This window comes from Ambystoma mexicanum, chromosome 14 (genome assembly GCF_040938575.1).
Source record: "Ambystoma mexicanum isolate Mex_15411 chromosome 14, UKY_AmexF1_1, whole genome shotgun sequence".
Taxonomy (NCBI): domain Eukaryota; kingdom Metazoa; phylum Chordata; class Amphibia; order Caudata; family Ambystomatidae; genus Ambystoma; species Ambystoma mexicanum.
Genome location: NC_090940.1, coordinates 657,384,312 through 657,411,758, shown reverse-complemented (window position 1 = coordinate 657,411,758; position 27,447 = coordinate 657,384,312). Strand labels below are relative to the sequence as shown.

Below are 27,447 nucleotides of genomic sequence, written 5' to 3'. Positions count from 1 at the left end.
CCTTATAGCCTGCCACTCAGTGGATTGCCAAGAGGCACACAAGCACTGCTTTTGGAGATTCACAGCCGTATAACCTGCCACTCAGTGGATTGCCAGGAGGCACACAAGCACTTCTTTTGGAGATTTGAAGCCTTATAGCCTGCCACTCAGTGGATTGCCAGGAGGCACACAAGCACTGCTTTTGGAGATTCACAGCCGTATAACCTGCCACTCAGTGGATTGCCAGGAGGCACACGAGCACTGCTTTTGGAGATTCACAGCCGTATAACCTGCCACTCAGTGGATTGCCAGGAGGCACACGAGCACTACTTCTGGAGATTCAAAGCCTTCTAACCTGCCACTCAGTGGATTGCCAGGAGGCACACAAGCACTGCTTTTGGAGATTTGAAGCCTTATAGCCTGCCACTCAGTGGATTGCCAGGAGGCACACAAGCACTGCTTTTGGAGATTCACGGCCGTATAACCTGCCACTCAGTGGATTGCCAGGAGGCACACCAGCACTGCTTTTGGAGATTCACAGCCATATAACCTGCCACTCAGTGGATTGCCAGGAGGCACACGAGCACTTCTTTTGGAGATTTGAAGCCTTATAGCCTGCCACTCAGTGGATTGCCAGGAGGCACACAAGCACTGCTTTTGGAGATTTGAAGCCTTATAGCCTGCCACTCAGTGGATTGCCAGGAGGCACACAAGCACTGCTTTTGGAGATTCACGGCCGTATAACCTGCCACTCAGTGGATTGCCAGGAGGCACACGAGCACTGCTTTTGGAGATTCACAGCCGTATAACCTGCCACTCAGTGGATTGCCAGGAGGCACACCAGCACTGCTTTTGGAGATTCACAGCCGTATAACCTGCCACTCAGTGGATTGCCAGGAGGCACACGAGCACTTCTTTTGGAGATTTGAAGCCTTATAGCCTGCCACTCAGTGGATTGCCAGGAGGCACACAAGCACTGCTTTTGGAGATTCACAGCCGTATAACCTGCCACTCAGTGGATTGCCAGGAGGCACACAAGCACTTCTTTTGGAGATTTGAAGCCTTATAGCCTGCCACTCAGTGGATTGCCAGGAGGCACACAAGCACTGCTTTTGGAGATTCACAGCCATATAACCTGCCACTCAGTGGATTGCCAGGAGGCACACAAGCACTTCTTTTGGAGATTTGAAGCCTTATAGCCTGCCACTCAGTGGATTGCCAGGAGGCACACAAGCACTGCTTTTGGAGATTCACAGCCGTATAACCTGCCACTCAGTGGATTGCCAGGAGGCACACAAGCACTGCTTTTGGAGATTCACAGCCGTATTACCTGCCACTCAGTGGATTGCCAGAAGGCACACAAGCACTGCTTTTTGAGATTCACAGCCTACCAAAGAGCTGCACCTTCTCACTCGTTTACAAGTTAAGGTTTCTCTTTCGTTTATTCACCACCCTCTTTTTGTCCCCGTTTTGGGATTCTTCTAGCTGAAAACTCCCCTTGATTGATACTTTTCTCACAGTGATAAAGGGAGAGGGGCTCAAAATCTTTCCCCCGGGGGGTCTCTTAGGTTAGTGTTTGTAGTTGGGGTCTCCACAGCTGATCTTGACCGAGTGCTCAGGAGATGTACATACAGACCTTTGCTGCAGAAGCTGGTAAAAGTAAAAACGGATAACCTGAACCTGTGTGCACACAAGAGCAGGAGTCCATGCTTGGTTCAGGAAATGCTCAAAAAAGGTAGTAGGCGCCCCTCTCTTGAAAGAACATAGCATGATCACCTTTTCTGTGTTTTTTTTCCCACTTTGAGAGTACGCAGTCATCGCTTTTTGCTCACTATTCCTTACACAGATGGGAAATGTCCATTTGCATGTCAGTCTTTGTCCCGCCAACATGGGCAGTCCAGCACTGAAATGCTATGGCACTGAACAAGAGTACCAACAGCAAACCCATACACATGTTTCAGCCTTGTTGGGCCTCATCAGTGAGGTGGATCAGTGCCTCTCCGAGTACAGTGAGCAGGGGTCCATGCCCGGGTTCCCCCAGGTAACTCTGGTTCAGGAAAGGTTTTGATCCTCCCATTTGAGCCTTTCATTCTATAGCTTCCATAACTGAATGGGAAACTGCTGCTGTGTAAACCTTGCAAGGGGAGCGAGACCAGATTACCCGTAAGATCTGTGGTGAGGAAGAACGGCAGAGTAAAGAAAGTGTAGGCAGTCTCTCTGTGTGCACACCTGCATTATCAACCATCAGTAAGAATCTCAGAAATGGCTGCATGCTTAAGTAAGGGAGAGACACCTGTCTACCTGTCCACTTTACTTTACCAAATCAGGGTTACTCCCACACCCCAGTGCAAATAATGGGGCAATGGGAAACCCTGTACCCTTCCTTAACACAGCTTCTTGCATCCACTGAACTCCTCGCTACCACTCTGGCTCCCCTTATTTCCTCCAGTCACAAACACCTATACAATAGTGTAGCCTAACTGGAGAACCTGCTCCCTTTCTGATGACGCCACTATTGTACTGCTGTAACAAATTAAAAGTATTGCCTAGCGAGGGAATGAAAACCATATTTTACATATCATTTTGTTTAACCATCTCTGGCAAAATGTGGAGTTAAACAGTGGGGTGCTGTACCGTCCACAAGGCGTTGAGGTCCGGTGTAACCCAGGAGTTACCTGCTGCTGCCAGTGTGCTGGCTCGGTTTGTCGTGGCCTCACAATTTCAGACCCACTCCCAGCCCACAGGGATGACTAGATAAGCATCCAATTGACTGCTGTGTAAACGTGACACACAGGCCCAGTGTATTTTTATACCAGTCCCAACGGCCTTGATGTTACTAAGCACATTATCTCTGTGCACATCGTGTGCATTTCCCCCCAGGCATTTACTACAGAAAGCACTTACTTCTGGATTTGCTCCTCTCGAAGGGAAGCTGCTTCAGCAACTCTTCTGTGACTTGCTCATGCCCAATCTCTGCAGATGTGTCCCCTCTGCCCACATTGTAGAGCCCAAAAATGACCTTTTGGCAACTGATCTAATGTTTGAATGGGTCCTTTTCTTAGTGAGACGGTTTTTAAATGACAATGTAACGTCAACTTCTTTTTTTGCTCTTGCAGTCCTTCTTCTCGCATCCAGATGAGCAAGATAACCACCTCATCCAGAATGCCGCCAACACGATAGTTGGCGCCATCACCAAACGGCAAAACAGTACAGTGATGCTGGCAGTCACAGAAGTTAAAGTGGAAACCATTGCTGTGGATCGCTCGTCCTCTGGTAAGTTGAAGTGGAAAAAATACTTATTGAGTAAAACGTTGATGGCCCATGGTCAAAAGAACTTGGGTGCTTGTTTCTTTGGTGTAAAAGAATTGTTTAAACTTAAGCCAGCCTGGCCTGTATACACAAACTAGCTAGCTTTAGAGACATAGATCCTAGTTTGGCCTATTGTTCATTATCTGAATGAATGGCTACGGTCTGCGCGAAGGCTCAAAACAAACAAGTCTCCAATCCTCCTCCTATATCATGCATTCTTCATTAAGCAATAATGATGCATTCCAAGCCTAAAGATAGCGTCCCCTGGAGAGCCCAGGGAACAAGTCATCTTTGCTACTTGCACCCTGGCTTTGATAATCTCATTGTACGTTAAGGGCTGTGGTGAGCATGCAACCCGTTGTTTGAGAGAGAAAAAGTACTCATCAAATGGAAGTTGGACCCCCTGTGCAAAGCCCCTCTTCCATTTCCCTGGCAGGCTCAGCGGGCCGTAGTTGGGGAAACAAAGCACCAGTGGAGATGTGAGGGGTCCGCAATGAAAGTCAGACACAAAGTTTTCATGTTTTTGGTTAAAGACTTTTATTAACATTAATGGATTGGGAAAATGCCACTAACTGCTCTAAGATGTATTTCCCTACCTAAAACTAAGGATCTGTCTGTGTCAGGATGTCAGAAATCAAAACTGTCATTGTTTCAAAACATTATATTCTGACCCTCACGCTACAAACCAAATAAAGTGAGGAGGGAAATGTCTTTAAACTGGTGTTGGCAAAAAAGTGTTCATAAATGAAAATAGAACAGCTCCAACGTAAATATTCTCCATGGTGGGGGTGTGGCTAGCTAGCCATGCAGTAGGACGTGTCTCACAGAGCTGCTCCTGGAGATCCGATATTGATCCGGCGAATACATGTGTAAAAATGACTCGCGGCATCCACAAACTGAAGCATGGATGTCGGAACGTGTGTCCTGCACCAATCTTAAACTTCAAACGAATCAGAGGCTGAAAAGGGATAAAAAGAAGCTTTATTGTAAGGCAGCCGCACCGAAATGCTAAGGCACAAAATGGCAGCCAACAAAGGAACCGAGCTCGATGTGGTGGAAGCTGCCATTTAGACCCGAGCGGTGAACGGCGAAGGCTGGAGGAGAGATTGTATTGTGCGGGGCCTGCTGCGTTGTGAAACACGCTCTTATTACAGAGCCCATTGCCGCACTGGGAATGCAAGTGGTCTGCACCGTGGACACAACGTTCGCGGTGCAAGGGTGCTTGGGAGCAGCGTGGCGGGGCATTGAATTGAGAAAGGTGTCTCGAGCGGCTACAATTGTAGCAGTGTTGGAGCCGACCAGGGCTCTGTGTGGTTCAGGTGAACCCAGCGCGGACCACTTGGAGCGCCTCTGCTGCGGCTGTGTGAGGAAGCCAGCGTGGACCTATCGCTGCCAGCTACCTGAAATCGCCAGGCTGGAGCAGGCATAGCGGAGACATTGTTGCACTCGTGGATGCAAGGCTCGGGAGGCGAAAACATCGCCCACAATAAGAAAGGACAGTGAAATCACTGGAGCGAGATGCGCAACATGTTTCTACAGCACCTCAATGTAAAAACTAATAAAACTGCATGCCCTCCTTCCCTGTCATCATAGCAGAGAAGATTATTGCCCTGCATGCGCACCCAACTGGAGAACAGTGCCTTACTGATCTGTTCAAGGACACAGACTTGGGCAAATGTGCTGGCCTTGGGTATAACTTGTAGAAAATGGAGTGCATGTGCTGAAGACGGATGAAGAGGTATCTGGCAGGAACCACGCTTTGCTCATCCTGAGCAGCCGCTGGATAGTTGTATGCACGCAATAAGGGTTCCTGTAGGGTGGGCCACTGACCTTGCAGGCAAACCCTCGCCGGAGGGGTTGGTGTGACACCAGGGATTGTGTGAGTTCAAGGAGCAAGGGGGTGATGCTGGAGGAGAGGAGGAGTAAATCCAATGCGCTGTTAGACGAACATCCAGGCCACGGATTGCCACTGTGGTGAACACATTGTAGGCAAAGTTGAGCTCAAACACTGGTGGTATCAGACATGTGGGAGGACGCAACCCACTTGAAACACAATTCGGCGCATAATACTACCTGCTGTAGGTTTCGGACGACAGCGCTGCCAAGCTACAGCTGTCCTTGTGGGTTCACAACTGAATGAGCTAACTCAGCTGGCCCTTCGATACAACGATAGACTTGGACATTGTACAGACAGAACAATGGCGGCGAAAGGGGCTAAACCCAAGGCCAAACAACCCACAATTGATGTCTTTGCTAAGACACATCAGACCCCTGTTGCATCGGCGCGGGGCGCAGCAGTTGCGCCGGAAGGAGACACACCGACGAAGGAAAATCATCAGATCCTAGAAGCTATGACGGAAATGAAATCGTCATGGGGAGTAACGATGGCGGACCTACGGACTGCATTGGAAGCCAAAATAGACGCAGTAGGAATAGAAGTTGCCCTACTGCAACAAGATGTTAGAGCGCTTGCGGAGAGAAAAAGTGGCCTCAAGAGTGCGGTAAAAACCAATGCAGACACTAGCGCAAGCAATACAAAGGAGGTTCATATATTGAAACAGCAAGTAGCTAACCTGGAGAACCGAGCGGAAGAGGCAGAGGGAAGAGTGAGACGTAACAACATTTGCGTGGTCGGCCTGCCTGAAGGGGAAGAAGGTCAGGACCCCACAGACTATGTGGAAAATATGATCCTGAAAGAGATGGGGGCTGACAAACTTTCACAGGGATTTACGGTTGAGCGAGCGCGCAGGGCCTTGATGAGGAGACTGCGGCTGGGGGCTCCTCCCAGGGCAATAATTGCAAAGGTCCTGAACTATAAGGACAGAGAAAATTCTGGAGTATTTTCGCAAAGGGGGGACGATAGAAAGAGCATCTGCAACCGTCACTGCGTACCCTGACTGCACCATGCTAGTGCAGAGACAGCGATACAGCTATGTGGCGATCAAGAGGAGGCTGCGCACAGCTGGAATTAAGTACAAGTTACTGTACCCTGAGAAGCTCAAAGTCTTGCATAAAAGCAAAGCGTTCTTTTTCGACTCCCCAGAAGAAGTGGCGGCATAGCTGGACTTGCAGGACTGCCCAGATCGAGGAAGGGAACAGCACCGTGAGGAGCACAATAAGTGATGAGCATTTTTCATGTAGGGTGAAATTATAAAGGGGGGAAGAGTCCCATAAATAACTATGGCATAGATAGTTGTATTGTACTACCTTGGGACTTGCTGCATTTGTTGGACTGGATTATAGTGCGTGAAGTATACATGTCAACTGGGTAGCATGAAGAGTGGGGAACTTGAAGCAAGCAGGAGCAGCAGGATGATGGCACCCTACCCCTGAGAATTAGTCATAAGGTAGCCACTAGGGCGACTTTACCCTGCTGAGCTGCGAGTACAGGCTATTGCCAGAAAGGGCTAGATGCGGGGGTGCCTGAGATCCAGGGATGGACCTGGGCAACAGTTGGGGAGGGTGTTGTTGGGGCAGGGGAGGGAGGTCAGAGGGAGGGGAGTTGAGGTGTTTGACGTGTTGTTAGTTAAGGGGATTTTTAGTTGGGAAACAAGCCTATACAGAAAGGGATTAATAATTGGACATGGACTGCACTGTTGGGAGAAGGGGTGGGAGCCTAATAGACCATGGGGGCCTTATAATAATTACCTGGAATGTCAGGGGGCTCAATAGCTACTTAAGTAACAAGGTTATGTTGTACCTGCGTAGACAAAAGATAGACATAGCTCTGTTGCAGGAAACTCACTTGACGCGGGACAAGATGGAGATGATCTGGAAGAAATGGAAGGGAACGGTAGCGGGCTCATCATATTCAGCTTATGCTAGAGGAGTGTTAATATGGGTGGCGCCGCATGTCCCGTTTCAGCTGGTGCAGATGATAGCTGAGACGGACGGGAGGGTGGTCATCATGAGGGGAATGGTAGAAAACAGAGAGATAAGTATTATAAATATGTATGCCCCGAACCAAAACACAGCAACATATTTTAGAACATTATACAACAACCTTGGCATGTGTGTTGGGAGTGCAGTGATTTGGGGAGGAGATTTCAATTGCGTAATGGACCCTACGGTTGATAGATCCGACGGAAAAATTGATAGACCCACCCAGCCGTTAAAGCATTGTAGATGCTGTTGGAGGACTTAAGGCTCGGAGATGTGTGGCGGACACAACACCCCCATGAGAGGCAATACTCGCATTATTCCACCCCTCAGCAGTTGCATACTAGATTGGACTATGTTTTTGTCACAGGGGATGTACTGACGGAAATCACGTAGGCAGAAAACAAAGCGAGGGTCCTCTCGGACCACTCGCCATTGATCCTTTAGTGGCAATACCGACCCCCGAGGGCGAGAATTCCGACATGGCGCCTCAGGGCAGAGGCATTGAGAGACCCCCTTTTTAGGGAAGACATGAGAGATGAGATTGTTCATTACTTTGAAACGAATACTGGTAGTGTGGATTCAGCGGGTACATTGTGGCAAGCTTTCAAAGTTGTGATGAGAGGGGTAGCTATAGCGAAATCTAAAGGCTTGCAGGGAGGGATCCTGGCTAACTTACAAAAGATGGAAAAAAAATTGGAAAGGGCATTGAGAGGTGGAGATAATACTAAGGAAGACACCGATCTGATACTCAGATTGCAGCAAAAATGTTCAGAACTATGGGAAAGATTGTGTAACCTGAATTATAAAAAATATATAGAGATACCACATGCGGGAGGGGATAAACCGGGAAGGATTTTGGCATGGCTATATAAAAGCGAGACACCCAAAACCATGATTAGAACCATAACAAAGGAAGATGACAGCGTAGTCGATACCCAAGAGGGAGTCAACCAGGAGTTTGCAGACTATTATAGGCTATTATATGGGGATGTAGGGGTGAACGATTGCGCTGCGGTAGTAGAAACATTGGAAGACAGGATTGCCACAGATCAGTGCTGAAGAAAGAGAGGAGTTGAACGCGCCAATCACGTTAGAAGAGCTAGAAGAGGTGGTGAGGCAGTTGCCCAACAGTAAGACCCCAGGGGCAGATGGACTCCCAAGTGAATTCTATAACGTGTTTAAGGGAGAAGTGCTCCCCCCAATACTAGAAATGTTGAATGAAGCATACGTGCTGGGCAGACTGCCAGTGTCACTCAGGGAAGCAATCATAATACCGCTTCCCAAGCCTAATAAGCCGGGGCAGAGCTGCAGTTCATATAGACCCCTGTCAATGTTAAATCAGGACAGCAAAATATTGACGACCGTTTTGGCGAACAGACTCCGGAGGGTTATTGGTAAACTGATGCATCCTGACCAGACGGGCTATGTCCCGAATAGGAACATATCTAAAAATCACAGACGACTGCATCGAGTTATTGAGTATGGGAACGAAAACGAAGGGGAGATGGCAATCGTGTCATTGGACGTGATAAAGGCCCTTGACTCAGTCACATGGCCATGGCTGGATATGGGATGGGGCCTGGGTATCTACAGTGGGCCAAAATGTTATATAGTGAACCGCTGGCCAGAGTCAAAACAGGAGCAGTGATATCGGAAAGATGGCAGCTCCACAGGGGTACCAGACAAGGATGCCCTTGGTCTCCTATGCTCTATATTCTGGCTCTGGAACCCCAGGCGATATACTTGAGACAACAATATGATATGATAGGCATAGCAGTGGTAGGGGAACGACATCTGATCTCCCTGTATGCAGATGACATGTCGCTGTACTTGCGCTACCCGGAGGAAAACCTCCAATACATATTGGAGGTGATGGAAAGATATGCAGAGTTGTCCGGTATAGCTCTGAACCCGCAGAAATCTGGCATGTTCCCATTGGGTGGATATAAAGGGATCCCGTTGAAACAACTACTGGTGTTACAGATTCCCTGGGAGATCAGTACTTTTCGCTATTTGGGGGTAGATATATGCCACACGGTGGCGGAGGAGCATAAGCAGAGGTGGCCATTAAAAAAATTGAAAATTGCATGAGGTTCTGGGTGAAACTACCTTTGGCAATGATGGAACGGGGGGCTATGCTGAAGTTGGTGGTCCTACCTAGGCTCCTGCATTACTTTGGGAATATACCGTATTGGATACCAAAGAAGTTCTTCATTAGACTGGACAGTATGTGCAGGGATTTCCTGTGGCATGGCACAAGGAACAGGGTGGCCCCCTGGAAGCTGCAGAATTTCAATGAGAAAGGGGGGATATTATGAAGTCTATTATATAGCAAGCCAACTGCAGTATGTTGTTAAATGGTTCTCAGAGGAGGCGACCTCTGAATCAAGGTTGTTTGGACAAGATTGTGCCCCACTTAAGAGAGATTATGTGGCTGCCCAAGGCGGAAATGGAAGGGCGTCCAAAGATGATGGTACTTGGGTGGAAGCTGTGGCGTAGGGCATGCCAGATGATGGAGAACCCATCCCTGTATTCCCCGCAGGTACCACTAGCTGCACTGACGGGTGGTCAAAAGCAACTGAGGATTATAATCAGAAACCACTGGGAACGGGTTGGGATAGCAACAATGGGAGATATCTGGCGAGGGGGGACCATATTAGATTTTGAGGTGCTGGGGGAAGAGACCGGGTTGCATGCTGGCCAGTATATCACATACCACAGAGTGGTGCGGAAAATGAGTACATGGACTGAAGTGGTGTTGGAGGAATGGAAGATGCTACCATAGATGTAATATATGACATAGCAGAGGGAAGACATGAGATATCTAGAATATACGAGATGATGATGTCCAAAGTGGGAAAGGAGGTAGTACAGTTGAGACAAGACTGGGAAGCGGAAGCGGGGGCCCTGATGGAGGATTGGATGTGGGGATGAGCCCAAGGGTACCATAAGAAGGTGTTGAGGAATGCAAGACTGCAGCAGATGCAACTGTATATTACCGATAGGGCGTATATGACACCCCAGAAGATATCTAGGTTTAAAAATGCAGGGCGGCAAGTATGTCCTAAATGTGATGAAGAGAATGCAGGTTTGGTGCATATGTTTTGGTCATGCCCGGTCATCGAGAGGGATACCCTGTCACAGGATGCAGGAACAGAATGCAAGAAGGAATAGGCTCGAAATGGGGGGTGGGATAAGGGGAGCAGTGAACATATTTATGTGATGTATAAACTCAAATGTTAACTGATGCACTGCAAAGTTTGGTTTGTATTGTTTATTTGAATACATTTATAAAACTGTTTAAAAAAATATATATTCTCCATGGTAACAGAACCTTGGTTCAAGAGGGGGAATTCCCTTCCCCTGGATTCTTCAGTGGTATGACCATATCTCTTGGTCTAACAGTTCCTTGTGCCTTTCTTGGCCCACAACAATCCTGTTAGGTGAAAGGCTCTTTAGTCCTGCTAAGTCCTTCTTGAAACACTTTGTTCAACAAACACTGTCCGTTCTTGGCACTTCTTGTAGGTTTGCAGTTTGCCTGGTTTACTCGCCTGTCAGGATTTCTCATGTACTTGCAGCTGCCTGGTTTACTCGCCTACCAGGATTTCTCATGTACTTGTAGCTGCATGGTTTACTCCCCTGCCAGGATTTCTCATGTACTGCAGCTGCCTGGTTTACTCGCCTGCCAGGATTTCTCATGTACTTGTAGCTGCCTGGTTTACTCGCCTGCCAGGATTTCTTACTGACATACATATGTAACCGTTTCTCTTTACATCCAAAATTGCATATATCTTCCTTGGTTTGGTATAGCTAGTTCTTTCAATGATCACTTTGTTTTCCTCATATCTGCATTCCATCCACTCATATTGTTGGGGGTCGTGTTTGTACTCTGCCTTATTGACTTGCGAACAATCTTATTGTTTCTGTCTCTACAAATTTACAATGTTCATAGGGTCTTTGGCACGGTCTCTGAAACGTCCTGTGGTCCCCACTTTGTTTGGGCTGACTCATCGCCTCTGTGTGGTGTCATCGGGCTCCCGTTCGCTCTGACGCAGCATAGCCTTGCTGCCTGCTTTCCACTCTGGACACTTTGTCATCTCTCTGGCTTCTCTCGTGGCTCTGCTCCTGCACATCTGCTTTCCTCCCGGTACCAGTGGGGGTAACATTGCTTACTCTAGCTGCTGAACGCCCAGGAATCTTCCTGTAATTCTGCGGCACTGCCTGCTCGCGCACCGTTACTTTTCCTCTGTGCTGCCAGCCTTCACACGCCTCCAAAGGAGATGCAACATCTTCTCCTGAGCAGCTGCTGCTGAGAGGATCAGCCATCTCACGCCAGCAAAATCCTTCAGACCTCTTCCCATACACTTCAATGGGCTTCACCCCACTTGGGGAAAGAAACAGACTGGGGGATACTGCAGTCTCTTCTGACTGTGTCACTCTGCTGATACCCAGGGATTCCCCTTCCTCCCAGAGGGGGTAGAGTGGCTTCTTTGGTACCTCCAGTGCTTTCTAGCTCCCCAGAGGCAGCTGGGGAGGCCAGGGTTCCCCCTTTCCTTTTTTAGAACAGCATTATTCAGCCCTTCCTTCTCCAGAACAGGATTCCTGCAGCCAGGTCCTCCAGGGACCTCGTACTTCCTGAGTCTTTCCTCCATTTTATATTGGCGCTGACAGTCGGAAGTAATCATCATTACTCCTCTCCTCTTCCCATTGTTGTGGGGATTGTGGGAATAGCAGTCCGCTTTTCGGAATACTGTATAATTGTTGGCAATTTGATTTTAAAGGCAAACTAGGTTTGGAAGAAGAGTATGTGGAGCTGGAAAAAGTGTCTCATAATTGTACAATGCCAGATAGTTGTGAGTTGGCCTTTGGGATGTGACCAACGCTTTGCCCTACTCTCCATGGGTGTAAGAGGGAAGGCACCGCGATGTGCCATTAGATTGTTGCAAATGGGGGATTCATCCTTAAAAGAGAAAGCGGGGATACCTCGTCACAACCCGATGAAGTCAGGATATCTTCCTGGAGGTCGTCTCCCCACGTAGTCCTCCCTCATACAGTTGCAACCAGGGTCAGGATCAGGTAGCGGCTGCCGTCCCCTGGCCACATGGGAGGAGGTCACCGCCGGGAAAACAGTGATGGGTGTATCAGATTCATCTCGGGGGCAAAGATCAGTGACGTCAGAGATCTGACTGATGGAGTGGCGGGTAACATGTAGGGCAGACAGAAAGGTGGGTGTGTGCTGCTTGCTTGATCCTAGTATTGGATCGTTGGATTCGATTTATGTTTGGAAGAAACTAATTGGCAGCTGCACCTGCTGGGAGTGCTAATTAAAGACATGATTGTCTCTGCTTGGACTGGATCCCTGACTATTATTTACAAAGAGAAACATATCTTTCAGTATAGTCCATTTACAAGGTAGAGCTTCCTTTTCTACTTAAGATCATAAGGTAGCAGAGTAAATGGGATTAGAAAAAGGTTTAGTAGTAACAGTCTAGCCAGGAGGAAAGATTGAAGCCTACACGTTTTAAGGTCCCTGACTGGCCAGTTTCCTTTGGATCTGCTTGTGAATATACAGAGAGTCAAAATCATCTGCTATTAAAGAGTCATTGTCCTTGTGCATTACTCTAAATAATCATCAGTGGAAACTCCATTGCAGGTACACTCGTCACTTGCGAATATGCAGTAACTGAGATCTCTGTCGCTGGACCATCTGTCTCCATATCTTGTACAGAATTTCCCTTCTAGGTCCATGCCATGAATCGCACCCTTGAGGACGACGGAGCGCTGTCGAAGGGAGATGCTCATTGTCGAGATCCCAGCAGCAATCCTCACTGGTCGTAATTTCTGAGCAGGTCTTTGTTGAGAGGGTAGCAGCATCAGTCGTGGTTGTGGGGGAGAGAGCAGAGAAGATGTTAAGGGTAGCCTGGTATCAAAAACAAGACAGACACAAAAGAGAAGTTTGGAAAACCTTTATTGTTCTCGAAAAAGCGGTTGGAGGAATTCTTATCTTACCCTTCGTGTAGGATGGGAGCACGCTCGACCATCTAATAATAAATAGCAGTCCTAGTGAAGTCTGTCAAAACAAGATGGCTTATGATAAAAAAATGAATGCTAGTGCTTACTCTAATGTAACAAAATGTGTGTGGGGAAAAAATATGTATGCAAAAGGAATAATGTGCAAAACTATAAAGAATCAATGTGGCCGAGTTGGCTCTCCTCCCCACGTTGGATGGCACAGAGAAAGGCAGCCCCCGTAGACAGGATGACGCGTTCTGGCTCAGGTTCTTCAAAATTAAAGGTAGTTCATAACGTGAATTGAGGCCTACCTGTCCTTTCACGCTAAAGTCTCTTTCCAGCTTCAATATATAGTTCAAAAGGTTCACACCGGTCTCCCTCAGTCGGGCTCGGACCGTTTCTAAACACAAAGTTCAGGTAGGCCTCCCTTAGTCGGGCTCAGACTTTTCCAAGTACAAAGTTCACATGGATCCCCTCTGTCGGGCTCACATCTCATGTAGCTCCTCCTCTGCCGGGCTCAGACCTATCACAGTTCAACAACACTTGCCGGGGCTCCCTCCTCAAGCTTTTTACACTTCAGGTCTACATCAGTTGGGCTCAGACAGCTTTCCGGACCTCAAAGACTTTCGAATGTGTGTGGTTTCTTTACAGACCAGCGCAGGACCACTTTGACTGAATTCAATGTTCAACTTTTCCTCTCCCCTTCTCTGAGGGGTTAACTTTGTTCACTTTCGCATTTACAGTTCATTCACTTTTGTTGCTACAAACAAGGTACCTTGTACCTTACAGAGACTTTCAAGTGGGCTACTTATCTTCTCCGGACCACTCAGTTACTCAGTATTGCTGGTTCCACAGCTGTCCTTGCTTTAACGTTCATTCGCAAGTCTGCCTTTCCTCGCATCTCATCCACACGCATGCAGCCTTCACTTGCGATATATTGTTGCAACCTTCAACCTTTTAAGCACACACCGGTCTCTCAGATCGCTTGCCAACTCACCGGCTGTGTTCGTCTTGTTTCTGCAGTTTTCCACGAGTCAAGGTTAACTCCACAGGCTTGGCCTCGCCTCCCCAACCCTACCATTCACCCGGGAGAGTCGCTGATGTCCTTGAAGCGCAATTCAGTTTCCTTGTTTTCTCCAGGGGTCTCTCTCGATCAGGCTCGGACCCACTCCTTAAAGTTCACACACAGGTATCCATCAGCCGGGCTTGGAACCCTTCAAAAGTTCATAGATGGGTCTCCTTCAGCCGGGCTCAGACCCCTTCAAAAGTTCACAAAATAAATGTCCTTGGACTTCCAGTACCAGAATCCTTCATTAAGATTTTGCTCCCACTGTGCTAGCTCCCCCTTTTGGCACATTGGCGGTTTTGGGAGCTGCAGGAGTTTATGGGTATTCTTGTTGAGGTCAGGGTCTTGCCACCTGCCCCCAAGCACCCCCTGTCCAGGTGCTTCTCCCTCACGGGTCCACCCCCAGGGTCTGGTTTCCCACAAGATTCTCACTAGAAAGACTATGACTGTTTTCAAGGAATCCAAATCCAGAGGATTTGATATAGCAAATCAGCAAAATAAAAAAGCACGTTGGTAACCTCTTCAGCAATATTCTGTAAAACATCCTTCATTGCTGCATACCATCATGAGAAGGTGGAAGTGGGGGGGGGGGGTATAGCTCGCTCTCTCTGCCTGATGGTTTGTTCCACTGGCAGAGGACTTCGCGTTAATCAAGAAATTGAACATGGCCCTGAAATCTGCATTACTAATGACTTTAATGGTGTGTGTATATATAATGGGTTAGCAGATTATGAAGGTACCGGCTCCAACTACACCAGTGGCAAGATTGCCTCTCGGCTCCTGCATGCTTTACAGAAATCAGCACACGCAAGCCTCCAAAGTGGCAGCAAAAAAAATCAGTTTGCCAGCATCAACATGTTCTTTGCCTTCTAGGAAAGAAGACAACATACTGCTCGGTGTAGGAAGGAAAGGGATGAGATCAGAAATCTGTCACTTCAGTCAACCAATAGAGCAGCACCATTGTCCCACCCTGGTAGATCTTTGGGATAATGTTTTTTTCTTTTAAATTTATTCCCAAGCTGAAGCAACATGAGGCTGAGGATTTAGTTGCAGTGGTTTTGGCTACTGAAGTCTGCCGACGCAAGTTCCTGCCAATATAAACCTAGATTGGTACCTATGAGCCAGTATAGGGTTGGAAGTGAAGTACTTGATCGTCCTTTTGAAGTGGTGCAGTGATTCATAAGATTACAGGTAACACAGTGGCGGCTATTAATAGCCGGATCATTTGGTGATTTACCTCCAGCGCAGTGATTCATGTGGATTCATAGACAAAGAGGGAAGTCAATGGCAAACAATAGGTATCGGACTCCTTCGACATCGCTGTTTGGCCAGCAGCATCCACAGAGGCCACGCTTCTGTTTGCTTCGCACATTAGCCTTGTAGCGGATCTCACCAAACAAGCAGGATTAATTTTCGAAAAAAAACAAGCCCAACTCTGCTCGCTGCCCTCCCATCCGCAGAACCCGTGGGGGGGCATTTGCCAATATCTGGCAGCCTGGCAGTTGATTGGGCAAATAGATGCTGTAGGTAGTAGATATTGACCGTGCTTTGAAGTTGCAGAAAAGAAGGCGTGGTATTCCACCATCAAGGTGATGGGCGCCAGACCACTTGCACAACTCATGGAGCAATATTTGAAGAAAAATGTAATTGAATTCGTTTTCAAGAAACAAAGAGGTGAGGGGGTGTATTCAAGACCAGTCCTGAGTAAAAGTGAGGAAAAGTGATCACAGGCTGGTACCTAATTTGAGAGCTGTGGCACAATTCCATTTGGGAGAATGGGGAAGGAATTATGGGGCCCTTGCTGGCCTGAAAAGGCCACCTGCTCTATGATCCCAATCCTGATTGTGTTCTAGGGAGGCTACTGGAGGTCCACTCCACCAGCCGCATAGCCCAGAAGGAGGAAATTATTCCAACAGCCATGTTTGGTCAAAGGAACCGGTTAATTGTGCCATTTGGCCACTTGTATGGGATTGAGCCTTTTTTTAAGGTGCGCATGCAACCACGCCGCAATTTAAAAGTTTTAATACAAAAGCTCTAGAAAGCTATTTGGCACGATTAAAAGACGTTTTGAATTGTCTGCACTTAAGATGCTTTATGGAAGACAACTAGATAGTAAAGAGGTACTTCTTGTTCCATAAAGCAAAATGTAAAATGGCAGCTTTTTAAAATAAAAATGGTTGCGTTTTCTATTGATCATTTGTATAGGACAAATTTGGCTAGAGGAGCTACAGAGGACTGAACATAATAAAAGTGGATGGGGCGGGATTGTAGAAATTGTCTTCAATGCTAAGGAGGAATGTGGAAAGGTGAGGACTCTAGTGGGGGGAAACACAGAGAGTCTATAAATTAGGCAAGTAGACAAGACAGTCCATGAGGACATTTAAGTGCAATGATTGGGATTCTCGATGGAAAGCTTAGATTTAACTTGTTTCTAGAAGTGTAGCAAATGGGCAGCGTTTCCAATATACAGGCGGATGTTGTTGTGTAGCTTTGCGCGACTTGTAATAATTGGAGACCGTGGAAATTTGAGCGAGGGGAAGCTTTAGGGCTGGTCGAAAGCCAGCGCTGCGCAATGCTGACTATAGGCTTGCTGCCCAGGACCTCTCAAATATTCCCAGCCTGGTCATTCATTTGTATTTGCTCACTTGGATCCTAGACTACAAGTGTTAACCACAAATATTGGGGAAAGGGATTTCAGGCGACCTACTGGATGTGATTGTGATTTTGCCAAGTAGTCCCTGCAGCGTGAGAGACAGGATTAAGAGGCTGTGATTTGGGAAATTCGAGCAATACGTGCACCTACTAAAGGAAAGCATGGAGAGACGAGGCCACCTCCATGACTGGCCCAATGGAGCCCAATGTGCAGGTCACTATTTAAACCCTCAGCCTGCAGGGTGCCAACAAACCATACAAATATAATTGCGCACTCCTGGGCAGTAGGTGACGCCATTCTCCATCCAATCACATGTTCTTTGTCGGCTGCGCCCAGGTGTTCGCAGGTAGACCCTCATTGGCCCAATCCCATAATGAGTCTGCATCAAAAAGGAAGCTGCAGCAGATCCAGCTTGGGGCCGATTGGAGAGCGGCAGACTGTGAGGTGGTGCTTGAAGTGAGCCCAGGGAGAGCAGGAAAGACTGGGAAGTGGATGGAGTTGGTAGTAACAGAAGAGGAAGGAGAAGAGGTGAAACTGCAAGAGGTTGAAGGAGAAACGAGAGAGGAGGAGGCAGTCGTTGGAGCTTGGAGGTGAGGAAGAGGGCTGTGAAGTACAGAATAGAAAATCAGCACTGGCAAGGCCAAAAGGGCCGAGGATTAGAAGGGGTAAAGAGTGGTTTGTGGTGAGACGAGTGGCACCTGAGCTGCAGCCAGAGCGCAGTAGCCTGGAGCGGATGATTTCTTGATGAGAAAACCTGAGCCTGTGTTGGGCTTTTGATTACCCAAAGTAGTGGACTAGCTCTGAACGCTACAAACTGCTGTTAGCTGCGAGGCATGAAAACCATGATGGCAGCCCGATAATTCCATCAGGACAGACTAGGAAGAACTACATTGTCATATGGATGCCAGGCAACCAAATCCCAGGAGGGCCAGCCTAGGCTAGCAACTTCTGTGTAACATTCTCAGACTCTGGGGGAACTAAAAGAAGTGTGAGTCACTTTATACGAATCCTTAAGGCAACCCTGATCACAAACTGTTTAGATCACCGCAGTTGGACCCTGACCCTTGTTCATACTACATTATTAGATTACTTTTCAATGACCCGAAATCTCACTCCACCAATACATGGACAATACCCAATTATACCTAAAGTCGGAGGTATTCGTGACATATTGCGCCTCAGGTGTTGCCTCTCCTCCATCCAAGCCTCCACAGCAAGCTGAGGAGGCTTGGCTCCTCAGCTCGAGGAGCCGAATCCCACAAAGATGGAATTTATTTACTCAGCCATCATCTAAGCCAGATACCATTCAAGAGTGGGTAAACAACATTTTTCCAGCATGGGGTCTGGCATGGATTCACATGCTCATGAATATTCCCCGTCGTCAGGCTGGGAATGCTCGGTAAAGAAAAAATCAGTATCAGTTTAGTTTCTGATCTGTCTTTCTTAGTAGTAACCAATCACTGATCTCTGGGTCATACTGCCCCCAGCCAATGACTGCCCTCTCCCTAAGCCCCGCCTCTGGCAGCCATCCTCAGATTTTTACCGCACGCTCAAGTGTTGGGAGTCCTCGTGCTTAGCTCTCGAGTTTTTTTTGCTGCGTTTTCATGCTTTTTCAGGAGATTTTTTCGGTTTAATCGAGCCTCAAGTTCCACCGTTTCTACTTCAGACAACGGGGACCCGTTTCAGAATTCTTCTACGCCCCTCAAGGGTGAAGTTTTCGCCGAGTTTACACTTCTTGGAGGTTTCCGGAAGATCTGCGGCCTACCTCAACGGACATGGCCCAGGACAAGGGAAGCTCGACACCCGGGTCCAAGCTGTTCAGGTGCTGCCCTGGATGCGGATTGCAAAACGTTTTCAAGGAGGACGAGCATTCGCAATGTCTCTACTGCCTTCATGAGGACAAGACGCACGTGGAGAAGGACTGTGTGTTCTGCAAGAACCTTTCGGAACGGACCAAACAAGATCATCGTTCCCGCCTCACCGCCTGGCTGGAGAAGGGCGCAGCAGGTGAGAAGGCGAAGAAAACGTCTGAGCGGGCTTCTAAGTCCTGTGAGGGCGCCCCGGCGACGGGGGCCCAACAGAAGGCCAAGCACCGCGAGTCCGCGGGCACCGGGAGGGCCGAAAGGTCAGGCTCTTCGGCTGCCAGGCAGGGCGCTACTCCCTCGGCACGTTTGACCACGAGCCAGTGCTCTGGTTCAGGGAAGAGGAAGTCCGAGAACCCGGATAAGCTGCTGGAGCGGACCCGGTCGATCTCGAATGGGGAGCGAGGCGCTGACCCTCCCCCCAAGGCGAAGGCCCAGGACGCACCTAAGGTGGTGAGGGCTTTGATCCAGCCGGCAAAGGCCTCTATCGAAGTGGTCGTGGTGACCCTGGCAAAACCGGCTGAGACTACGCCAGTGGAAACGGCCTCTGGGCCCAGGGTATCCCTGCCACCGCGGAGGGAATCCTCTTTCCAGCCCATCGTTAAGACCCCCGTGAAGTCCCCGGTGGAAAAGGATGGGGGGGCCGGTGGCCATTACAGACTCGGAATCAGCCTCTGAGGAGGAGCGGGTGGAAACCGAGAAGGGCCTCAACGAGAGGTGCATAGGCATCAACGAGAGGTTCGAGAAGGTTCGATCCCAGGGGGCAGTCCCTGCTGACGTGATCGAAGATAGCGACGAAGAGGGCCCAGTGGAGCGGCCATCCCATCCGTCGCAGCCGTTGCCCGAGCCCCAGGATAGCTCGGCGGCCATTTTGTTGGCAATCCAATCCTTATGTACCGAGATAAGGACGAGATTACCACGGACCCCGATGGAGGATCCAGAACCAGGCCCGTCGGGAAGCCCCCCGAACAAGCGGGCTTCTCCAGCCGACTAAATTGGCTCTTTCCACGCCATGATAACCAGGGCATCCAAGCTCTTCCAGCTCTACCCTGAACAAAAAAAGGAAGGGTTTCTGTACCAACGACGAGAGGCCAAGAGGAAGACGGTCCTCGTGGTGCCTTTGCTCGACGACATCTGGGACGAGGGGCTTGCTGTCCTCAAGAACCCTTCCACGACACCCGCCAAGAGGCACAGGTACGAAAACAACTTCCGAGTCCCCGATGCCACCCCCTTGTGCCTCAGGGCCCAGCCCACGCCGGACTTGGTCGCCCCGGCAGCGGCTAAGAAGGCAGCGGGTGCGGCGGCTTCAACTTCCACTTCCCTGCCGGACAGCGAGGGCAAGAAGTTGGACTCCATGGGACGACGAGTCATCTCATCAGCGGCGACGACGATTAAGGCGGCCAATGCCTTAGCGATCGTGGCCTGCTACGGCAGAGAGCTCTGGTTCAAGATAGCTCCCCTGCTAGACTTCCTACCTGACGACAAAAGGGCAGAGGCCCTAGAAATTCTGCAGGAAGGCGAGGTGGCGTTGGATCACGCCATAACGGTGACAACGTGGTTCAGGGACGCCACTACCAATTCAGAGCCCTACCGTTCGGATTAAAGTCGGCACCCAGTGTTTTCACCAAGTGCCTGGCACCAGAGGCGGCGCGGCTCCGCCTGCAGGGGATCCACGTCTACCCCTACCTGGACGACTGGCTTATCCGGGCAAGGACAAGGGAACTCGCCGTCGAACACACAGCGAAGATCGTCCGGTTGCTCACGGATCTGGGGTTCGCCATCAACTACCCCAAATCCCACCTGGTTCCTTCGCAAGTAGCACTGTTTCTGGGATCGAAGCTCGATACAGTGGGACAATTAGCCTCCCCTTCAGAGGCGAGGACCAAGACCATCCTGGGCAAGGTGCGGCGCCCGTTAGCCACGGACGTGGCCAAGGTGAGGTCCATCAAGTCCCTTCTCGGGATGATGTCCTCATGCATCTATCTTGTGCCCCTTTGCAGACTTCGGATGCGTCCGCTACAGGAGTTCCTCGACACCTGCTGGTTTCAGGCGACAGGCTGCTTTGAGGACAGGATCCCTCTCGACGAGGAGTTCCGTCGGGCGATCCTATGCTATGGTGGGGTACCCGTGCTCACCTCACTACAGGCACGGACTTTCAAACCCTGCCTCTTCAGGAGACGGTGACGACGGATGCCTCTTTGGAGGGTTGTGGGGCCTACACCGGAGATCTCCACGCAAGAGGCCTTTGGCTCCCGGAGGAGAGGTCTCTCCACATCAACATTCTGGAGCTCCGAGCAGTGTTCTGGGCTCTCAAGTCGTTCCTTCCGTCCCTCAAGGACAAGGTGGTGAGGATCTTCACCGACAACACCACCACGATGTTCTACATACGGAAGCAAGGGGGAACTGGATCCCCAGCCCTATCCACAGAGGCCCAGGATCTGTGGCACTGGGCCGTCGCCCAGGGGATGTTTCTGGTTCCCTTCCACTTGGCAGGAATAAAAAACACCATTGCCGACTCACTCAGCAGGGAGCTGCGCTCGTGCCACGAGTGGGAACTGCGCCAGGATCAAGTGGATCAGCTCTTCCAACGATGGGGCAAACCCCAGATCGACCTGTTCGCGACGGTGACGAACTCCAAGTGCCAGAGATTCACCAGCAGGTTCCCACAGCCGAGGAGCATGGGCGATGCTTTCTCGTTCCCCTGGGACGGCCTATTTCTATACGCGTTCCCTCCGTTGCCGTTGCTGCTCCGCCTCATCAACCAGCTCAAGAAGTCCAGGTGCAGGATGATCCTCGTCGCACCGGCGTGGCCGGGGCAGATCTGGTACCCGGACCTTCTGGACTTGTCAACGTCCCCATCAGTCAAGCTGCCGGCGGACGCGGATCTTCTCTCCAGAGAAGGAGGCGGCATTCTCTATCACGACCCACAGTCGCTGAACTTGCAGGCCTGGCTCCTGCAGCACTAGAGTTTGGAGGGTACGATATACCGGCTGATTGCAGAGAGGTTCTTGCAAAGGCCAGAGCGTCCTTAACTCTCAAGTGCAACGCTCATAAATGGAAGAGGTTCTCTGTCTGGTGCCGTGCACAGAAGATTTAACCATCTGCGGATTACGGCCCCTCAAGTACTGCCGTACCTACTGTCGCTGGCCAAAGCTGGACTGGCTCACGCCTCCATCAAAATACATCTGGCTGCCATATCCCGATATACCAGGACTACGGGTGTCCTTGTGGTCTCATCGCCTGGTGAAGGAATTTATGAAGGGACTATTCCGATCGTTCCCGCCGGTGAAGGCTCCTGACCCGGCGTGGGAGCTTAATGTGGTGCTGACCAGGCTCATGGGGGGGCCCCATTTGAGCCTATGCATTCGGTGCCTTTGAAGTTCCTGTCATGGAAGACAGCGTTCCTCGTGGCCATCACCTCCGCACGATGAGTGGGAGAGATCCAGGCCCTATCTTGCAAGCCTCCATACTTGACTTTTCATGACGCGAGGGTGGTGCTGAGGACGCACCCCTCCTTCATGCCCAAGGTGCCGTCGGACCTCCACCTCAACAAGCCCTTGGTGTTACCAGTTTTCTTCCCGTCGTCTTCGACGCCGGCCGAGAGGACTTTGCACTCGCTGGTTGTAGCTAGAGCGCTGAAGTTCTACGTGGACCGCACAAAGAGTTTTCGGAAGACGTCACAACTGTTTGTGAACTTTGGGTCTGTGAATCAAGGGAAGGCTCTCTCGAAGACTTCCATTTCCAGATGGCTCTCCGGCTGCATCATGCACTGTCACCGGTTGGCAAACCGGCCGCTGCCTGGCCATCCGAGAGCCCATTCGACCAGAGCGATCGCTGCTACCACGGCGTTCCTGTCTGGTGTGCCCCTGCTGGACATCTGCAGGGCTGCTACGTGGAGGTCGACACACACCTTCACAAGATTCTACTGCGTCGATCGGGACTCCAGGGAGGAGTCCAGGGTCGGCCAAGCAGTGCTGTGCAACCTGTTCGCTGAAGGTGAGCCTGGTGAGGAGGTAAGAATTGCTTAATGTTGAGTTGTATGTAATGCTTAATGTTGAGCCTTTTGCCACCTCCCGTGGTTGTGCATGTGTGTACTGCTATGTATTCTTATATTCATGAGCATGTGAATCCATGCCAGACCCCATGCTGGAGAAGGAACAAGTTTCTTACCTGTAACTGTTGTTCTCCAGCATGCGTCTGGCATGGATTCACATGCAAACCCTCCTACCTACCCCTCTGTGGCTCTTCACTTGGTCATACTGCCACTTGGCGTGCTACCAAATCTGAGGATGGCTGCCAGAGGCGGGGCTTAGGGAGAGGGGAGTCATTGGCTGGGGGCAGTATGACCCCGAGATCAGTGATTGGTTATTACTAAGAAAGACAGATCAGAAACAAAACTGATACTGATTTTTTCTTTACTGAGGATTCCCAGTCTGACGACGGGGAATATTCATGAGCATGTGAATCCATTCCAGACCCATGCCTGCGAACAACAGTTACAGGTAAGTAACTTGTTCCTTACCTAGACTGCTTCACACCTCACATGACTCCGATTGCCAAATCACTTGGGTTCATTATACACTGCACGCTTCGTGACAACCTATCAACAAAAAGGCCCAAACTGCTTGCTACCAGCGAACCCTCCTCCAGAAGGAAAAAAACACTGCCTTCCACCCAAGGTTTTAAGAACCACAGTCCAGACTCTAGCAATCTCCCACATCGATGGGGAAAACTCCCCCCTTGCCAGTTTTCTGCCGACAACCTGGCCCCACTTAGGGCCTCCCAACACGCTGCAGCATGATTCATAATGGGAAACCAAGACATTCAACCACATTTCTAGCATCCTGTGAGAGCAGCACTGGCTTCCCATCCCAACCATAGTATTGTTTTTAAGACTGCCTGGATCACGTCTAAGGCAACCACCGCTCACACACCTGCCTGCCTAGCTGAGAAATTCTGTAGCTCAGATGGGGCCGTCTCTGGGCACCAGGCCATTGCTAGGCCAGTAACTAAAGTGGAATGTAAGGATGAAATACAGGAAACAGTCCTTCTCTTGCTGCACCCTTGCCTACTGAAATGCCATTGAATTGGTAATCTCAACCTCACCAACACGCTTGCAGTCTAGGAAGGAACTGAAGACCTTGCCCATCAGCTAATACCGAGGTGGCATTATGTACGTTTCCCTCAACGACACACACAGTGCTTCGTTATGTTTTAGCTAAGTTTGCTCTACGTGAAATCCAAATATATTCATGGATTCATGCCAAAAGAATGTGTATGTTTGAATACCATTCGCTTGTTTTGTATTACTTATACAACACTGTCTTGTACTGGGAGAAATCCTTGTTTTGTTTTTATCAAGATCCTTGCTCTAATATCCATGTTTTGAACTGAAAACCTTTTGGTTGAGAAACACTTCTGGTCCCCATTTGTCAACACCTTTGCCTGTGACATTATGCTGATTACACTTTCAGGTTCTCCACTTTGAGCATTTTTGTAGTTCGTGTTTTCTGATGCCTTGACATCTGGTACTGTGAGAAGTTGGTTATGGCTAGCTTGTCTGCTTGCTTCATAGGTGATTTTGCCACCAGGGCTTTGTAGTTTATGCAGCATGTCTTGAAGACTAGCTAAGTTTGAGGACGTGAGGAACTGTGATTTGAGAAAGGGATGCATTTTAATATAATGCTTGACTGTTGGCCAAGGGCTTGTTTACTCTAGTGCCTCTCTACAGGTTTCTCAGGACTGTGTCATGTGTATTCTTTACTTGCATGTAGATACATTTTTGGGCTCTTCTTCCATAACTAAATATTGTTTGTTGTTTCTCTCTAGTTTACTTGGTCCCGGTACTGTGCGCGGTTTTCAGTGTCGTTTGGCTGACTTGCATAATCATTTGCGTTTGGTGGACTCGAAAAAGAAGAAAAGAAAGGGAGCGAAGACCAGAGGAACAAAATAATCAGCGGGAGTCCTTAAATCCTATAAGGAACCCCATTGAGAAGCCGTACAGTAACAAAGACAATCAGTATGAGTGCAAAAGTTTCATCTCTCCTTCGCAGAGAACTTTTGATTCAGAAGAGGAGGAGAAGGAGGAGCAGCTGGAGGGGGAGGTCATGGTCATAGACGAGGACAAAAACCTCTCGCCAACGTGGCCAAAAACTTTCTTAAAGGGGAATGTGGGCACGTCCGAGAGCTCCCCAGTAAAGAAACCACATCGGACGAGCACTAGCAAACTGGACAACAGATGTGTTAAAAATGTGAATAAATCACACTGAAGGAGGAAAGACTCGTTCGAGTTCAACGGTGGGCACTTTGCCTACACTACAAGATGGCGCGTTAAGGACTAAAATATCTGGAGTCAATGTTCATTTTTTTTATTTTATGTAAAAAATGTTTATTTTTATTGTTTCTTTAGCCTTTGTATAAATTATTCAATGACTGTCAGGCAAACAAAACTGAGTGTTCTTTGATAGTTGCTATTTTTGTAAAGTTTACCTTTCTGCTCGGAAGCAGAGAAAAGAGAGCGTGACTGTATTTTCAATCTATTGTGTAAAGTTTATTACAAGAGATTGTACATTGTTTACAGAATGTATTTCCTTTTATTGCTTGTTATAATTTAATGGTGGCTTTAAAACCTCCTGGTTGAGGAAACCGTGTGAACTTTAACTTTTTTCTTGACGTCCGATCTTTATAAACGGCAGCTCACTGCACTTGTTACGTTAGTCGCTTCTATGAGTTTCATTAAATTTGCCTTGCATACTTCGTAACACGTACACACTCACACAAGAGATCCTTCAACTGTGGTTCAAAGTGTCCTTTTATTTAATATAAAATACTATTAGAATTGCAGTATTGAAGCATGTGACAAGTGCCTTTGAGATTAAACTTTTCTATAGCAACTGTCAAAGACTGCCCTACTGATATTGCTAAGTAAAAAAGCAAAACGTATAGGTGCATCTCATAGATACACTGTTTATTTTCTAATTGTGAAAGTGTGTTTTGTAAATATGTAAATATTAAAAGAATCGCTCTGTATATTTGATTTAATAACTTAAAATATTTGGTCTTTTTTTGACATGTCATTCCTTTTTAATTTATGTTGCAGAAAATGTTTTAGGGCTTTCTTTTAAGACCTTGTTTCCTTTTGTATGATGTCCAGATTTAGACAGCACCGCTAATATAATCAATGTTAGGAATCTGTTGGTCATTTGGACTCTCATTGTGACAGTAACCATGATGTGTAAATAGATTATAAAGCTGTTTATTTGCCTCCTAGTGCTACCTGTCTAACAAACATACTGTGTTCACAGCCCAGCTGCGAATCTTGGCACCCTAGGAGGGCGTTGCTCTTTCTTTTGTGAATATGTTAATTACATGTGGTATTACATTATTTTTATTTTTTTATTTTATATGTATTTTGTTGCTTTCAATTCAGACCCAATGAAGGGAACAATATTTTTCTTCACTCTTTTCTGTTAGTTTGTAGTCCTCTCTCTTTCAGAAAAAAAATGGTTGGCAAACTCAAAGGATGGATTACCTCATGAGACCTGGTTAATCGGAACTAAGGCTTGTGCATTTTGGTTTGACTTTTTATAATGCTCTGTTATTGTTACTCAGTGGGCAAGCTATCGGTTTATTTTTAATTACTGGAAACATGTAACACTACATATGTTTAGTTAACCTACCAGTGAAAAAGAGGTTTCTTATCTGAAAGTATAAACTTTGGCCAATGAACAAGGTGAACATGAATGTTTGGAAATTATTTTATACATGAATGCAGGAATTGCTTTGCAGGAACTTCTGTTTAGTGCATTTTGTTTGACATGTTCTTAAAAAAATAACTTTCAGAAAAACTATTTATTAAAGCATTTTATAACAATGTTTGTTCATTTTGGTTATCTGTGTCTCTTCTAAATTGCTGTATCAAGGGTGTTTTCTGCTTGTTTCAGTATTGTAGTATTACTGAACTCCTGTTGTAAATATGAGTTGTTGTTTAGCGTGATTGATTGTACAAGGAACATGTGTTGTCATGTAAAAGTGCTAATTTAATAAGAACAAGAAAAAGCGGTAAGTGAAATTCCTTAAGCCAACACTTGTAAACTACTTCGTGGCTTTCCTTTTCATCGATTCTTAACTGTTCTGTGTCACTTCTTTTGTGTACAACCATCTGCATATCCTCCCCCACACAAACCTAATTCCTTTTTCAGTAGTCGAGTAATGGGTGTTACAACCTGTGACAATTCTCAGATATATCTGTGATAAAAATGTGCAAATCCGATAAAACGTTGTCTTTGACGTTGGTTGGTGCTGGCTACTCCAAAACCGCCTTGATCTTACTGGTATCCATTTCCAATCCAGCAAGAGAAATTACAAAACCCAGGAACTCCACTCTAGATGTATGAAATGGGCTCTTTTCCAACTTTGCAAAAAGGGTTTTTTCTCGCAATTTAGCCAAGACCATCCAAACATGTTCTTCGTGTTGGCTCAAATCCTTTGAAAAAATTAAATTGTCATCGATGTAAACAAGCACAAAGATATCTGGGTATTCCCGCAGCACAAAAACACTAGAATGGGGACTCCAGGCGGAGTTTATCCACGGCCGTGCCTGGAAAGTACAAGTATATATAAAACAGCTAAGAGGCTGGGATAAGCAAACTTTTTTAGGTGAAAGGCAGGACAGAAAAAAATTA

At 48.1% G+C, this 27,447-nt stretch overlaps 1 protein-coding gene across 2 annotated transcripts in view; it reads left to right on the top strand.

Moving 5' to 3' along the window:
* The window catches only part of JAG2 (jagged canonical Notch ligand 2), a 242,540-nt gene extending 215,904 nt beyond the window's left edge, over positions 1-26,636 (top strand). For both annotated transcript variants that reach the window (XM_069638198.1, XM_069638197.1), the window contains 2 exons: positions 3,096-3,252; positions 24,593-26,636. In XM_069638198.1, the coding sequence (XP_069494299.1) occupies positions 3,096-3,252; positions 24,593-25,032 (597 nt within the window). In that variant the 3' untranslated portion in view covers positions 25,033-26,636. The remainder of the gene's footprint in view (positions 1-3,095; positions 3,253-24,592) is intronic.
* Positions 26,637-27,447: the final 811 nt, after the last annotated feature.